This window comes from Gouania willdenowi, chromosome 18 (genome assembly GCF_900634775.1).
Source record: "Gouania willdenowi chromosome 18, fGouWil2.1, whole genome shotgun sequence".
Lineage (NCBI taxonomy): Eukaryota > Metazoa > Chordata > Actinopteri > Blenniiformes > Gobiesocidae > Gouania > Gouania willdenowi.
Genome location: NC_041061.1, coordinates 19,779,564 through 19,796,235, shown reverse-complemented (window position 1 = coordinate 19,796,235; position 16,672 = coordinate 19,779,564). Strand labels below are relative to the sequence as shown.

At 36.5% G+C, this 16,672-nt stretch overlaps 1 protein-coding gene and 1 long non-coding RNA gene across 2 annotated transcripts; both read left to right on the top strand.

Moving 5' to 3' along the window:
- Window positions 1-98: 98 nt before the first annotated feature.
- On the top strand, window positions 99-9,831 carry LOC114480172 (up-regulator of cell proliferation-like). Its single transcript, XM_028474068.1, has 5 exons — window positions 99-145; window positions 1,403-1,470; window positions 2,095-2,156; window positions 5,556-8,294; window positions 9,806-9,831. Exons 4-5 carry the CDS (start codon window positions 5,717-5,719, stop codon window positions 9,829-9,831), a joined length of 2,604 nt encoding a protein of 867 aa, XP_028329869.1. The 5' UTR covers window positions 99-145; window positions 1,403-1,470; window positions 2,095-2,156; window positions 5,556-5,716.
- Window positions 9,832-11,536: 1,705 nt separating this feature from the next.
- On the top strand, window positions 11,537-12,460 carry LOC114480701 (uncharacterized). The gene is made up of 2 exons (XR_003676157.1): window positions 11,537-12,172; window positions 12,277-12,460. It is a non-coding gene; the product is annotated as an uncharacterized LOC114480701 (long non-coding RNA).
- Window positions 12,461-16,672: the final 4,212 nt, after the last annotated feature.

The window sequence follows — 16,672 nt, the reverse complement described above, 5'->3', positions numbered from 1 at the left end:
TTATAATGGCAGGGGGCGTGGCCAGCCTGACAGACCTATCAGGTGCGTCAGGTTGACCACGCCTGGGAACAACTTATAAGGATACGTCACAGCAATCAGTTGACGCCTCTGAGGAAGACTGCAGACGACTGTCGAAACATGTCAGGTAAGTAACAGCTTTTACAATAAATTTGACTAAAAAAAGAAATCTAAGTATATTATTCAGATAACAAGACAAAATTATATTGCTTTATTTCAGCTTTGTTATTGGGCAGGTAGTATATGTCTATGCTGCTGCAGGCAAAACTGGGAAAAATACTTATTTAATTTTTAATTAAAAAAAAAGACTGAGGAAATGAAATGCTTTAATAAACTAATGTGAATGTATTTTGAACAACAGGAAGTGTAGTAAAGTCTAGCTACCAAAGTAAATATATCTGAACCAGCACAGACTAGAGTTTTGTGGATTACTTTGATGTCTTTTGAACCATTCATTACTGTTCAAGTCAAACTTTATCTTCATCAGTACCCGTAAATGCCAATCAATCATCATATTTGTCTTTGACACTCAATGTTGACAGCATGATGCTTAAGGTGAGGTCTTTGTTTTGTTGTGCATTGCCTTCCATTTTATGGTAAACTGCAGTAGTATACATGATATTTTGGTAGAGCTTGCTATAAAAATGCACTACAGGTATTCATATGTTTCTCAATTGTAGAAATCAACAAAAACCAGTCTGTGTTTGTGTGAACTTGTGTTTTGAGTCCATATTGAGGCCCTTCTTTGAACCTCTTATCTTCTCAGTAGGGTCCACATTAACCAAGGTGGCAGATATTGGCCAAGGATGATAGTTTTTTGTTGTGGTGAAAAACCATGTTTATAGTTTTTCCATTAACCAGGATCTTCTTTGTAGGTTTTAGGATGGCCACTTTGACGTTTCCCCTGCCAGATTAATTCAGATATCAATTTGTTCTGTCCGTCAAATGAACAATTTTATATTTTTTCTATATTTACGTTATATCGAGAGAGAACCAAAGCTTTTTTTAAGTTTGGAATTGTTGTTTCAGGTTGTGTCAAAAATAGCAGCAATAGCTGTTTTATAAAGTTATGTTTATTGTTAAAACAAACACTGATTTCATCAAGTCTTAAGGAATGATTAAGACTCAAACATAGTTGACTTCCTCATTCTGATGTTCAAAACTATTTTCCATTGTTGTGCCAGAAAAAGGTGTGTCATTTAGAGCTGAGAAACAGTGGCAAGCTTCCTCGAATTGTTGAAAAAAGTATCTTCTAGTCAATCCGGCTATGACTCACCTGTTCTAAACAAAAACAATCATCGCTTCCAGGAAGCTGCAGTGCCAATTATTATGGAAATGTGACATTACAGAAGTGTTGTGACAGTATTGTTGTGATACTTTACAGGAAAAAAAGAAGACAAATAATCTGAAAAGAGGCAGATAATCTCTTTCAGGAATGGATGGAAATTTTAGGTGAGTTTTTAAAAATGTATCATCAAACAGTGTGTCAGGCTTGTGTCATCTTTGATCTGCCCCAAGCTGAATTGTTTTTTTCCCATGAAATTAATTGTGCTTTACAACATATAAATGTACAAAAGCATTGTGTATAGAAAAATATTTAGAATTTTATGCATGTATGAAATATTTTTACACTGAAAAAGTTTGTAGGAGTAATGCCACTTTCTCCTGAAGAATTGGTAACATCAACATTAAATTCAATGTATCAATTAAATGGTACTGTTACAGGACTTAAAAACATCTCTGCTCATTTGTGGGTTTTGGTTTGTATTGTTTTAGTTTGAATTGAATTCTTTTTTTATACTGCAAGTCTGTTCAAATTGGTGTTCATCATGAACTCCAATTACTTTTTTTTTGTTACATGTTTGTTTTGGTTATGTTTTTGTCTTCCTCCTGTCCTAATGTACATTCATTAGTCAAAGTCTTTCAGTAATAATATCCAGTTCACTAGATTGGAGTGTGCTTTGTTATTCATAATGTTGTATATTATTTTGCTATTTTGAAACATGCAACTAAATTAGCCCCAATAGCTTGATATGAAATATCTACTTCAGTAATTAGCATTCTGACTATATTTAGGCTGAGGCTACGTGGACAGCTGAACTGAAAGTGGAAACGCTGAGTCTGCAACCACAATGGAGGTATGTTTGGCTTAATTTAATATCAAAGCAACTTTTTGCTGTTTTACAAATGTTGCCCCAAATGTTCTACATGTTTAGCTTATTGTTTTTTTTTCATCTTTCAAATGAATGTGCCACTAAGCTGTAGATAATCAATCAAGCTCTGTGGCTGTGCAAGACATTAAAGTTTCAGTTTAAGATCATGAACGCAGAGATTAAATTAAATTCAAATAAATTCAACTTCATTTAAATACAGTATGAAATAAATGTATAAATTAAATAAAGCCTTTGATGACTGATGATTTGAAATGTTGATAAAGCCAAGGATACTTTTGAATCCTTTAATGAAGCTCTGGGTAAGGAAAAGAAAATAAATGAACATGACTGATAAGAACCAAGAAACACAAATTATTTCCAACAAAACATGGAAAAGAAATCTTCAAATGTTGGGTCCACTGTACTTCTTAAAACTACTAATTAGAGCAAAGCCACAAATAATGGGCTGTTCAACAAAGGTAAATAAGGAGCAACTCACGTGTCATTCAAGATGGTGGGCCATATTCTTTATCTGGCTATAAAGCTAAGCAACAATAAAACTTGCAAGGCATTTTATTAAAGCACAGCTCATCTCATAAGTACTTCTGGAACATTTGGGGCAACATTTTGAAAAACAATTCCTTCTACCATTCTTAAAACAGAAAGTAATTTTAATCTCCTTCTCTGAAGGGTGTCAGCATTGATGATTCTAGGGGGAATCTTCCCCTTATGGAGGAAGTGGATCAATTACCGCTACAGTGTGACAATCAAGAGAATGCTTCAGCTGCTAAAGGTCAGCTCAATATACTTCATTTGAAGTTATGATGATAATGTTCAAATAACGGCTCAGCAGTTGCTGGCCCCCCTTAACCTGTTACAGCCCACTTTAGGATGTAAGTCAAGGGCTTGAGGGGCTGCAAAATATAAAGCAAGCCAAACACAAATTATGATTTCAGTGTTTATTAAAGCAAAGGTCCTGAAAAGTAGCAACAGAAACATTATTATCTCTGAGAAACAAAAGATACTGGAGACCCTAGCCAAACTGAACTATAGTAGGGAAGACACATAGGCCAATGTCCAACACATAATAATGACGTAATATTTTTTTGTTCAAATGTATTTTTACATTGTCAGTCAGTGATGGCCCAGGTTAGATGCAAATGGTGACCCTCCGATTACTTAACCGGTGCCCCACCACCACCCTTTTGATAGTTCTTGAGAGTTTATTGGTTTTTAAAACAAAACAAACGTCTAATGCTTGCGCACCTTAATACCTTTGATTGATTAATACCAGCGGAGTAATCATCTATCAATCTGGATCGATATATCATTGGTTAGAAACGATTAAATTAAATCAATATAAACTCAAACCATCGACCATAATCGTTTGTGAAACACAGCACAGTCCTTCAGTCTCTAAATGATTCATTTAAATGTCTGAAAGATTTCAGAAATAGAATTGGTAAAAGATCAAAATAGCTTTTTTTTTATTTTCATTTAGCTGTAGGTGAAATGTAACATATGTATGAAATGCGTATACTGTATAATATGTCCTAAATCGATGGAATGGCCTGGAATCAAGTTCAATCATTGCAGACTTTGTGACATCGGCAAATATGGTACAGCTGTCCAAAGAATCAATACTGAATACCATCTTCTTCTTATCTTTTTGGCTGTTCCCTTCAGGGGTCGCCACAGCCTCAATCTAACCCTATCCTCTGCTATCACACACACTGATCTCATGTCCTCTCTATCCATAAATCTCCTCTTTGGACTTGCTCTATGCCTCCAGCCTGGCCATTCCAACCTTAGCATCTTTCTACCGACATCATCACTGTCCCGTACATGTCCAAACTATCTCATTCTGGCCTCTCTGACTTTATCCCCAAAACATCAAACATGTGGCATCTCTCTGATATTCTCACTCCTAACGAGAACTTCTACATCTTCACCTCTGCTGCCTCCAGCTCAGCCTCCTGTCTTTTACTCAGTAACTGTCTCTAAACTATACAAAATGGCTTGTCTTACTACCATCTTGTCCACTGTCGAGGGTTTAGTAAGTTTTATTATGAATTAGGATGTTTATTATTAGGGACTGCCAACTCTTTACAAGAGGAATAACGCTGTTTTATTAGTAATTTATAATAGATCAGGGTGTTCACTGCAGCCATTCCTATCCTTTTTGCAAAGTCGACCATCATCTGTTCTTCTGCGTTCCTTTCCTGGATACCAAACCTCCTCATCACTAACATGTCCAAACAAATCTACACCAATCAGCACTTTGGGGATATTCAGCATCACTTCACCTACCTCACAGACCTGCTCAACCCATACATTCCCTCTAAGCATATCGTTTCTCATAACTCCCCTGTTTCACTCTGCTTTTAATATATAACCATCTAATCATTTATGTCTGTTTCTGGCCTTGTTTTTTGTTTTGTTTTTAACTGATATTCTTTCTTTCTTTTTTTAATTTATGTTTTTACCACTGTCTTGTTGTTGTTATTTTAACCTCTCAATGAAGTGTATTTTTTGCGTATGGACACGCCTTTCTCCTCACCTTCGACCAACAGAAGTCCAATTTCCACCGGTACCCTATAGGTCAACAGTTTTGATAGCGGGCGTTGTTAACCTGGGCCTCAACCGATGAAAGTCATTTCAGTGATTTGCATGTTTAAATTGGCATAGGATTTAAATCAAACTTCCTTCCTGGGGTGACCATGGCTCAGGTGGTAGTGGGTCGTCTTCTGATCGAGAGGTTGTGGGTTCGATCCCAGTACCTGACTATGTGTTAAAGTGTCCTTGGGCAAGACACTGAACCCTAAGTTGCTCCCAGTGGTCGACTAGCGACTTGCATGGCAGTCCTGTCCCACTGGTGTGTGAATGTGAGAGTGATTGGGTGAATGAGCTGATATGTAAAGCTCTTTGAGACTGCTATATAAAATCTAGTCCATTTACCATTTCCTGGGCTTGGGACCAGCACAAGGAAGACACTGGTTTGTGCCCCCTTAAGACTGCATTAATCAATATCATACTGTATCGTTGTGAAACTGATTATTTACAGCCCTAATAAATACAAATACATAAATAAAATGCAAATTAATTAAAAGGAGTTACCTGTGGCATTATGTGCATTATGCATCCAGCCTGTGCACTATAACTGAGCATCCAGAAAATATTAATATACCAATAGCATTAGGTCACTTATTTTAACCAATGTGCAATCTATTTTTCAAGAACAACTTTTCAATCATCATAAACTCTTACACATTATGCACTGAATTGAAACTTTTCTAATTCCTGATAGGTGTACTTCAGTAAGAGAAACCTGCATTAATTCAACTTAAAATGTTGTTGCCTCATGTATTTTTTTCTAATTCTCAGAGACAAACCTGAAAACCTTTTTGAAGGATCTTGGTTTGGAACGGCACATCAAAGAGAAGCTATCACTCAGCAAAATACTCCAAATTGATGAGAAGACAATTGATGATGTTCCTGCAAAGTGTAAATCAGACCTCCCATGGTGTTTTCTTAAGAAACTGATAATGGTTAATGTGACAGCAAGAAATTTAAAATGTACGTCAGCATCTCAGTTAAAAGGTAATGATTCCTCTGAGATCAATTATCCAAATCCGTTCAATCTTTCCATTTCAGAAGACATGGTGAATCCTCTTGATGTGATCACTGCTCTCTTTTTTTGTTCCGATGGTTTGTTACAGCAACAAATGTCACTTAAAATGTCATTGTGTCAGTTTCCTGTGCCTCTGCTGCTTCCCAGTTGTGACAGTCAACAGTGCACATTGATGCTGTGGGCTATGAGAGACATTGTAAAGCAGTATAGACCTGAAGCTCTTTCAGAGTCCAAGGACTTCACAGAAGAAAGAATAGTCCTCTCTAATCTACCAATGGTCTCCTTTGTGAGACTGGGTGAGTGCTCCATGTCAAAGTCAGAGACCCTGAACAAGCTGCTGAGTAACTCACAGCAGTACCACAACATCTTTGTTCACAGAAACATGGAATGTGGTGACAGTCCACGAAGAATATCAAATGGGTTGACTGAAATTACTTGGTACCTTCCTTGTGGCAACAAAAACATTGATATTTTCAGTCAACCAGTGGCAGTGGCAAACCTTCATGGAGACATTGGATTTTTTGAAACACAGTATGCATTTTTGTGTCAAGCATCTGTAGCAGTTTTTATTTTTTTTGATGATTTTGGCACTCTTCGTAATCTGCTCACAAAGGAACATCACAAAACACAGATTTTCTTGGTACGTAACTTAGGTGACAAATGCCATGATGTTACTTTACTAAATCAGGTAACAAAACCATTAGGCTTGACCAAAAACAAACTAATTTTTAAGAAAAACCAAGAAAATTATGCCACTTTTGTCAAACGTTTGAAGGAAGCAGTTTGTAAAGTTATTTCCAAGACAGAAAGAAAGATAAGTATCGAGCAGATGGCTGACATTGCCCATGAACTGGGAATCTGGGTCGACGAAGACTCTCATGAATGTCAAACAGCGAAAAAACATGCTGATGCCATCACAAAAGAGATCGAAGACACTTTGTCATTCAAAGAACAGCAGCTTCCATTACAAGGCCAAATATGGAAAGAACTGACAAGTCTAGAGAAAGAAGAGTTTCGCCTTCAAAAGCTTGGATCTGAAAACATAGAAAAGTATAAAAGTGACCTGAAGGAAAAGAAAGATACACTGCGACAAAAACAAAACTCTTATGACATTTCAAATTCTATGGAAAGCTTCATTAATGCATTGTCTTTGCCTCAGTTAGAGAGAAACTACTTTCTAAAGTGGAAACAGATTAGCCTTGAAGATGTGTCTCGCACAAAACAGTCTGGACTCAGGGAACTGTATGAAGAAAAGAGAAAAAGCTCTGAGAACAAAGAGGAGATCAAACAACTTGACCAACAACTGACCAACAGTTCACTGGGGACTGAACACTTTTTTCGTGAAATGGGTCAAATCTACGAAGCTTCACGGTTCCTTCCAGAAACAGATCCATCCCGACAACAACTGAATCATTTACCTGGACTGTGTGCACAGTTGTTACTGGATGGATTTCCTTTTGAACTTGTGGATGGAGATGCATCCAACATACCCCTTCAATGGGTCAGTGATGTTCTCTCTCAGCTTAATGAAATGGTTTCTCCAAAGAACAAGATCCTGGTGGTCACAGTACTTGGAGTTCAGAGCACAGGAAAGTCCACTCTCCTTAACACCATGTTTGGAGTGCAGTTTGCAGTCAGCAGTGGTCGATGCACTCGAGGAGCCTTCATGTTGCTCATCAAAGTCCATGAAGAGTTTAAGAGAGTCCTAAACGGTGACTTTATTGTGATTATTGACACTGAGGGCCTAAAGTCATCTGTGCATGCTCAAGTAGACAGTAACTATGAGCATGACAATGAGCTTGCAACACTTGTTGTGGGGCTCAGCGATATCAGCATTCTTAATGTTTCAATGGAGAATTTATCTGACATGAAGGACATCCTTCAAATAGTTGTGCATGCATTTCTCAGGATGAAGGAAGTGGGAAAGAAGCCCAAATGTCTCTTTGTTCACCAGAATGTTTCTGATGTGTCAGCCAATAAGAAAACCTTACAAGCTCATGACAATCTCCTTCAAATGTTGAATAAGTTGACTCAGACAGTCGCTAAAATTGAAAGAAAGGAGGAGAACATGAGCTTCACTGATATAATGGAGTACAGTTCTGACACTGGAAACTCCTACATTCCTGGGCTCTGGAATGGAAACCCACCAATGGCTCCAGTTAATATAGGCTACAGTGAAGCAATATATGAGCTAAAGAAGAGCCTTATCCAGCCAGTGAATGATGTTGATATATGTACTAACTCTATTTGGGAGTTTGAAGAGTGGTTAAAGAGCTTGTGGCACGCCGTGAAGCATGAAAACTTCCTCTTCAGCTTCAGGAACAGCCTTGTCGCAGATGCGTACATGAGGCTTTGTGCAGAGTTCAACAAATGGGAATGGGAGTTCAAAAAGGAAATTTACATCTGGAGCACAAATGCAGAAACAAAAATATCCAACTTTGGAACCGTTGCATCAAAATCTCAATCAACTGAGATCAGTGATCTAGTCACAAGTTTGAAAAAAGAAGCTACAGCTCTGCTTTTTGAATGGGAGAATAAAACTCTTGACAATCTCACTCAGTATTTTAGTCAGACAGAGGATCATGTAGGTTTGATCACAGGATACCAGGAGGCTTTTGAAAACAAAGCAAAAAACCTGAGACACAATTTGGAAAACTCTCTACATGTTCAGCTCAGGACAGCAGCAGATTTCAGAAAAGGAATGATAGAAATTGATCAAATCAAGGAGAATCATAACAAAGAAATTGAAAAATCTGTGTGTGCACTTGTTGATGAATGTCGAGAGAAAAAAGTTCAAATGAGTGACAAAGACTTGGATGAAGAATTTAACAAGATGTGGAAGGAAACTGTGGGAAAACTGTCTTTTCCAGAGATAAAAGCCACTGATATGTTCAACAATGTGAACCATCACCTGAGAGACAATCTGTCACAAAAAGGGAGCCATGCAAATCAACTGTTGAATAAAAGACTCGAAGATTGTGGACAAGATGCATTTCATTACACACCTAAAGAATATGTCAGAAATTTAGAAAACCAAGCATTGTTTACTCATAAAAAACATGATGTACAACAAAAGGCAGATGTCATCACTGATGATTGTTACATGTTAATAAGTGAGAAAATAAAGCAAAAGAGACGCTACCATGAGACTTGGATTGAGGAGATTCTGCATATCATTGAAAAGGGTCTGCAAAGCAGTGAAGATGTCAAGATAGATATTGATTTTGAAGTGTTATTAAAACAGCACATCTGTGGTTATGCAGCCAGAAAGTTTCAAGAAATGGAGCGGGATTTCATTAATGCCAACGATCCCTACCAATGTCTAAATCGACACAAAAATATGTTCTGTGTCAATTTCAAGGATCTCTTCCATCAGCGAGACCAATATCAAACAAAAGCTAAAGAGTTTGCTGATCATTGTCTGAAACCTGCTGTTGAGGCTTATATCCAAGTCCATCTGGGCATTAGTCTTACAGATGAAATGATGAAATGTAAGAAGTTCAGGACACGAAAGGAATACCAGTATAGAATTTTACTTGATTTGCATTTAAATAAAAATTTTAAAGACTATTTTAGTTACTGTGAGACTTACGAACAATTTACAAAGAAATGGACTCTACAGCAAGTAGTGAAACACTTTGTACACAGCTCCACAATCTTTGAGATTGAAGAACAACTTCTTCGGTCAAGAATTAGCAGTGTCAATGATGCAATTAATAATGCAAAAAAAGACAGGAAGGGCAACTTGAAGTCATTTGTTGAAGACATCTGCAAAGAACTTGGAGATGAACTGGTTATTCCTCAGGATGCTCTTGGTGCTTTCATCATCCTGAACAATGCAAATCAGGATCAATTTGCTGATTCACTCATGAAGAGTTTGAAGGACATGAAACAAGATCTGAGTGAGAAGTTTCGAGAACTGAACTTACAAACCAAGTTAGAGAATCTCCGTGTGAGTCCCCAGAATGAGCTTTTCAGAAGACTGATCGGATGTGGCAAACAGTGTCCGTTCTGTCGGATGCCCTGTGATGCAGGAAAAGAAGAACATACTGAGCACTGGGCATCTTTGCATCGACCACAAGGTCTGGGTGGATTCAGGTGGCTTAAAACACAGGTACTTATCACTGACATCTGCTCTTCTTTAGTGAGCAGTAAAAAAACATTCTTATGGCATCAACCAAAAAGACAATATCACCCATTCAAGGAATACAAGCGTGTTTTCCAAGACTGGAAAATTCCTCCAGATGTGAGCCTTCAGGCCTCAGACTACTGGAAATATGTCATGACAAAGTACAATAATGACTTTGCTACAGCATATAATGCAAAGCCTGCTGACATCCCTGAAACCTGGAAATTAATCACAGCAAAAGATGCAGAAAAAAGCCTTGAAGAGTCATTTAGAATCAATACTATGTTCAAAAAGCAATTGCAAAAAAATAACTCAGTCAGATGAAAGTGCCCAAAGATATTCACAAAGGTGTTTATTCTAGATTGCTTTAGTAGTTTTGAATGCTTGTTACATGAATGTAATAAAATAAGAAATCCTTAGTGTACTGTCAAGTATACAAAGTATGTCACTCATACAGATTTTTTGAAAATGTGTTCTTTCTTCACAAAATATGTGACCTCTTTAATGTCTGTTCATTTGATAGCTGCATCATAAGATATCGTAGTAGAAAATACTGTATTTTACCCATATAACTGCCAAGCTGTGTGCAAAACACTGAAATGGAAATCTTTTACATAGCATCAAACAAATCGATCATTTGGGCAGCAGCCCTGATAGAGCAGACAAGAGAAAAATATGAACTACTTGTTTATAGACAATATCTAGTTCTCCAAGTGAAGCAAAATTCACACTGATGCAATTCAAAAGAGACATAAAACTCTAACATTCTCCTCTACTTTATTAGAACAAGCACTATAGAATGTTGGGGAAAGTGTGAGAGCAGAAAATGACGTGGATGTGAGACATGAGATAATTAATTTAATCCTACAATGAAAATAAGTCCAATACTCTAAAAGCAGTTGAAGTATGCACATCTTACTTTTAAAATGACAGACATATAAAACCCAGTTTGTGTTTATTCTGATCATTCTGTGCTAATATCTGCTTACATTCTGTATTTATATTGGTGTGGTTTTCAAAACCTCTGTATAAATAACATAATTTTGATGTTAGTTTACAAGTGTCTGTTACTATCAATTAATTAAGAATTAGTTACCTGAAGCTATGCATCATATGATATTATATAATTTGTTGATTCATTGTTGTTTCTGTTGCTGATTTAGAATATTTACACTCAATTTTCATATGCACCAACAGGTACCCTTAGTTCACAAAAACACTTTGTCTATACGACTTTTAATTCCAGCTCTCTTTGCTTTCTATGTATAGAATGTCTCATTAAATGTGTATGATTTCAGTAATGTATAAAATTGCTTTGTGTGTGATTGAAATCATATTTTTTCTTGTTCCAAAATATATTTTGAGCTTCCTCAGGTTCATTCACCCTTTTACCTTTGGGGTCAATCTGACCCTAGGGATATTTGCCTCCAGAAAATGATTTTTAGAAAGTTGTTGAATAACTTTTTTTGTGTCAGGCAGTTTGTGTATTTGTTGAACACACAAAAAACCCCCTTCCTAATGAAACCATGACCTGTTCTCTAGCCCCACCATCAGGCCAAACTTTTACATTAGAATTAATTAATCTTGAATAGTTTTCATCCACATCTTCTCAAATTTACTGACATTAATTAATGAAGCCTTTTGGTTGTGGTGATGATATGAATTTTCCTGCAGCGCCACCATCAGGTCATACTTTCAGTTTTAGAGTTGAAAGTCTTTCATCTAATTTTGTTTCTAATTTGGGGTGCACATTCATGACTCACAGAATGAACCATATTGATTGAAGTTGGTCTTTCCATTTTTGGTAATAATTGTAACTGTTCTTAAGAGACCAGGCTACTTGCAGGCATTGTGCAGAATGTTTGGCTTCCTGGTGAGTAAATATTTTATTCCACTTATTGTTAATTCCCCTCAAGCACAGTAAGCGTTTGACTGGTGATCACTCCCTTACCTCATTCTAAAGAGCCTATTGTAAAGTAGCCTAATAATGCCTAAAATCTGTGCGAAAAAGTGTGAAAGGTTTCAATAAGCCACACCATATTTCTGATGCATCTCTGCATTATTGACAAAAGAGTTTTGTATGCAAAGTATTAGTGGTATAGCTTATTATATCAATATATTCCAATCCTGGTCGATAGTTGTCCATTTCCAATTTACCACAGGTGATCGTAGCTCCCACTTAAAACTTGGCTGATGATTTCTCTCTAACCAACCCTTAGACTGACAAAGAGCTGTTTAAAGGTATAGACTACAATCCTGTTCAGAGACACTTTTGTCATATTGGGTGAAATGGTCCCCCATCCTCGGAGAAGTCAATAAATGTTATTATTTTTGATGTCTATTAGGTCAGCCAAATGTTGTAACTCCAGCAACGCACCAATGAGGACAAGACCCATGGGCAGCATCAACAGCTGGTAGTGGTGCACTGACCCTGGGAACGCTGAGGTGCTGCACTAATGCCATCTTGGTCACGCTGTCTGAGCTTCAAAATAATGTTCCACGTCAATAAAAGATTCAGTGGTAACCTCATTGAGGATGATGGTGTGTTCAGGAACGGCTTGTTGGGGACAGTGGTGCATTTAGGAACAACTGGTGAACTTCAATATTGTCAATGTATCACCGTCATGATTTTTGTCTTTTTTTGTTTTTTGTTGTGTTAGATGACTGGGTACTTGTTCTTTTTGATAACATAAATAACAGAACTTTATTCTTCTTTCTTAGCATGTAATTACTGAATTCTATTAAAGTTAACTTGTGTTTTTAAGTTACTTATAAACAAATATTGTTCAATGTACTTAAAGAATATGAGTTAAAGTAACTCTAAAACAACTTGACATGAACAAGTTGGTTGAATTTTTTCTATTAAAACTACTTAATCTATGTAAGGGGGTCCTTTGAATAGCTTGATGTGGTTTCATTAAGATTTTTTTTTTTTTTCCAAAACAGTGCAGACAAATAGGAAGTTGCCAGACTAGTTTAAATAATATCTATAACTTCATAGTGTAAGGTTGAGAGAACCTCTTTTCACTTATTATTGGCATAGGCGTCAGTTTGCCCTTATGGACCAAATCCTTCCCTGTATACCTTTGCATCTGTAATACATATTGAGGAGCTTTTCTGTGGTTTATCCATGTCAGTGTTTACCTCCGAGTGCCTCCAACATGTAGTGTTTACCTCCAATTGCCATCACCATGGCCGCGCAACCACGTTACTGCCCAGAATGTGACGTCAGCGACCCTCTATAAAGTCAATGGACAAAAAGTTGAGGCTACTTACATAACATAGTATTTTTTCATACAATTCAATGATTCATACATTGATAACATCTGAATGTTCGTTCTGTGACTTGCACAATAGAATAGAGATTTTATTTTAAGGGCAGGTCATACAGTTCAAACATAGGACATTATGAGGAAAAACATGGACAGTTATTATTTCCAAAGCAACACCTGTTTATAGGATCCTGATACTTGGCTCAGTCATGCACCAGGAGTTCTGTAGGGTCTAATGAGCACATTGTTGATTTGATTTTAACCAGTTTTTTAATTGAGTCCTGAATGTGTTAAATGTGGGGCATTTTCTTACAGTGAGAGGGATGCTGTTCCAGATGTTACAGTCCCTGACTGAAGGAACAGTCTGGCCAAAGGTGCTTCGTCTGTAAGGCACTTATTGTGAAGTTTAACTAATAGAACATACTGTATATTCATCTGAGAACTGATGATGTCTGTGCGTCATGACCCTGGCTGTGTGCACTGAACTGTATATGACAATAAAATAGTGAATCTCAATCCATTTATTTATTTTTAAATGTATTTTAAATAGGCTCATACATTTTTTGTATAAAAAAAACCCCAATATTTTCACAGCACCCTCTGTTCAATATTAATAATAATAATATATATATATGGCAAGTTATAATTATGAGTTAGTAAGTCATATTCATGAGAAAATTATTTTTAATGCAAATTTGCAGAAACATACAAAAATGTGACTGAAACATATGTGCCATGTGTTAAATTCTAAAAACTGAATAAACAGCCTAAATATGTGTTTTGAATGAATTATTATTCAAAGTGTAGTGTTGGTAGACTGCTGCAAATGCTCAGTTTGTGTCTCATAATTATGATCTTCTTTCTCATAATTAAGACTTTCTATCTCATAATTATGACTTTCTGTTTTTTTTTTTTTGTGGTGAAAATGGGCTTCTATACTTTTCTCCCCATAGTAGCTCATCATGCTAAAGAAAACTCTGGATTTTACACTGTTGGTTTAGTGTAGTGGTTCTCCAACTTTTTTTTGGCTCAAGTACCCCCTTTGTCTTATTTCTGAATCCATGTACCCCCCCTTTGTCTGACAACAGCATTTTGCTTAGAAAACTATTTAAAAACAACTATAGAGCATAATGATGAATGAATGAGTGATAACACACATTTTAAATAACCTCAGTTTATAATAAGTGGAAAGAAACACTATTTAGTGCACTGGTTCCAAGCTTTTTTGGCTCCTGACCTCATTTTGATATCAAGAAATTCTGGCGACCCCAAAGACAATTTATTTTAGAATTAGTTTTTTGTCATTTTTGAGCACAGATTTATTTTTATTTTTTTATAATAATAATAATAATAATAATAATAATAATAATAAGAAGAAGAAGAAGAAGAAGAAGAAGAAGAAGAAGACGATAAGATAATCTTTTATTCATTTTGCAATAGATGAATTGACAGTGTTAGAGCAGCAAAAGAAAATCACTGTGCAAAAATTAAATTAGATAAAAATGTTAAAAATATGAACAGAGCCAGTAAGATGTAAGTCTGTATACACTGTATGAACATTATCATGCACACAGTGCATATAAGGAAGGACATGTTATTGCACAAGTGTTCCCATAAATTATTACTGTAATTCAAATCAAGTGTCCACAGGGTCTGCCTTCCTGATGGAAAATAAATGGTGCTTGTTGTTTCATTTAAGTACAAAAGAGCAAGAAAGCTACTTTCAGCTGCTATCAGTAATAGTCTGACAGTTAGTTTGAACTACGTGACCAGTTAATAGAAAATTACATACATTTGTAAAAACAGAACCACAGAAAACTGAAGGCAAACTATTTCCATAATATGTATATCAGAAAGCCAGTTTGATCAAGCTTTTGAGTCCAGCTCAGCCACATCAGCTCTAAAAGGCATTAAACATTTTAAATTTAAAACAACTCATTATTTTATAGGAACAAGCAAAATGTTGTTTACACTTTCTGTGTTGTATTTCATAATAACAATTCTTTAGCAAATTAAAATAATAATTTGTACATAAAACATGTTAACGATCATCATGTTCAACAATTGCACTGGTCCCGTTTGTGGAAAACATCTAGTTATTTTTTATGAAATACCTCAAAGTAAAACTCAGATGCAGTTTATGAAAGTTTGTGGCTGAAAGTCAACAGATGTGCTGTTTCAGATAAAATATCTTAACATCTTTGTCATGTTGTAGGTGTTCATCAATGATTAATATCTCCTGAATAAATATTATGGTAATCACTTCTTTTGGCCATTTTCTCACTTTAATTTCCAAATATATAATTTAAACTGTGGTCATTATTTAGTTTCATAGAGGAATGTTGAATGTTTTTTCTACCAATGAAGCCCTTTGAACAGTAACAAAAGTATATTTTGGGTGTGAGTCCTTCTATCTTCAGGGTTTGCTCGTCTTGCACAGTCTGTGACTTCAGCCACTAGAGCAGAGGTGTCAAACTCATTTTCACCCAGGGGCCAAATAAAGAGCTGTTTCATCACAAGTGGGTTTCTTGGTTTAGGCAGGAAAATGACCAATTTCAACATTAATGTGACCATATTTTCAAAGCAATAAGAGACACATCAGTCCCTGCAGGATGTTCTCTTTTAAATTTCATAGATTTTGGGAAAATTATGTTTCAAAAATGCAAGAAAATTTGCAGAATTTTTGAACAAATTTAGATATAAAATCGAGGCAATGAACTGTGTGCAACTGAATTAGTTGTTCATTTACACAAACACTACCATTTTAATTTCTGTTTAGGGCCGAACTGGATTCTCTAAAGAGTCGGATTTGGCCCCCGGACTTTGAGTTTGACACGCGCACTAGGGTGTCAGTTGTGCACTGTTTAAAGGCAGGCTTATTTTGAGCCAATTTTCGACTTGTGCATCTTTTTTGTGGGATCGTGCGAGTCTCAGCTAAATCGTGTGTCATGCATTGTGTAGTATAGATGGGGTCACGAGAAGCAACCGGCTCCCGATCAACAATCGTAGGTCGTAAGGAAATCAAACATGTTTGAAATCCAGTCGCTCCTCGTGAGGGTATCTCACAGTTGAAGCAGTGCCATGGACCAACTTACCATAAACGCTCACACTGCGTATGCGTGAACACCGTAGGACCGCTGTAAAATTGACGTACTGTACTGCCTAAGTCTGTCCATCCAGTTCCTGGTCCATCACATCGTCATCTTTTCTTTTTTAAAGCTCTTTTTGCTGAGATTTGCGAATGTCTCTCCACTTCCGGGTTTTTCTTCTTCATCTGTTTTAATGGTGATGCTTCAGAGTTCTTCTTCTTCTTCTAATTTGTACGTTGCATTTGCGGAAACAAAACCCCAACGTGTCGTGTATGAACGTACAGTGTGAGCAGTCAGATTGTGTCAGAGTGTTGGTCCGTACAGTGTGAGAATATGCATCGTGAGCTGCGCACATTCGGGCTCTGCACATGAGTCGCACA

What these genes read in the sequence shown, in the direction of transcription:
- LOC114480172 (XM_028474068.1), top strand. Translation starts at nt 5,717, where the DNA reads ATGGTTAATGTGACAGCAAGAAATTTAAAATGTACGTCAGCATCTCAG. An exon ending in GATCAGTGATCTAGTCACAA is followed by an intron (nt 8,295 to 9,805) that starts GTTTGAAAAAAG and finishes TGTGGCAAACAG; the next exon opens with TGTCCGTTCTGTCGGATGCC.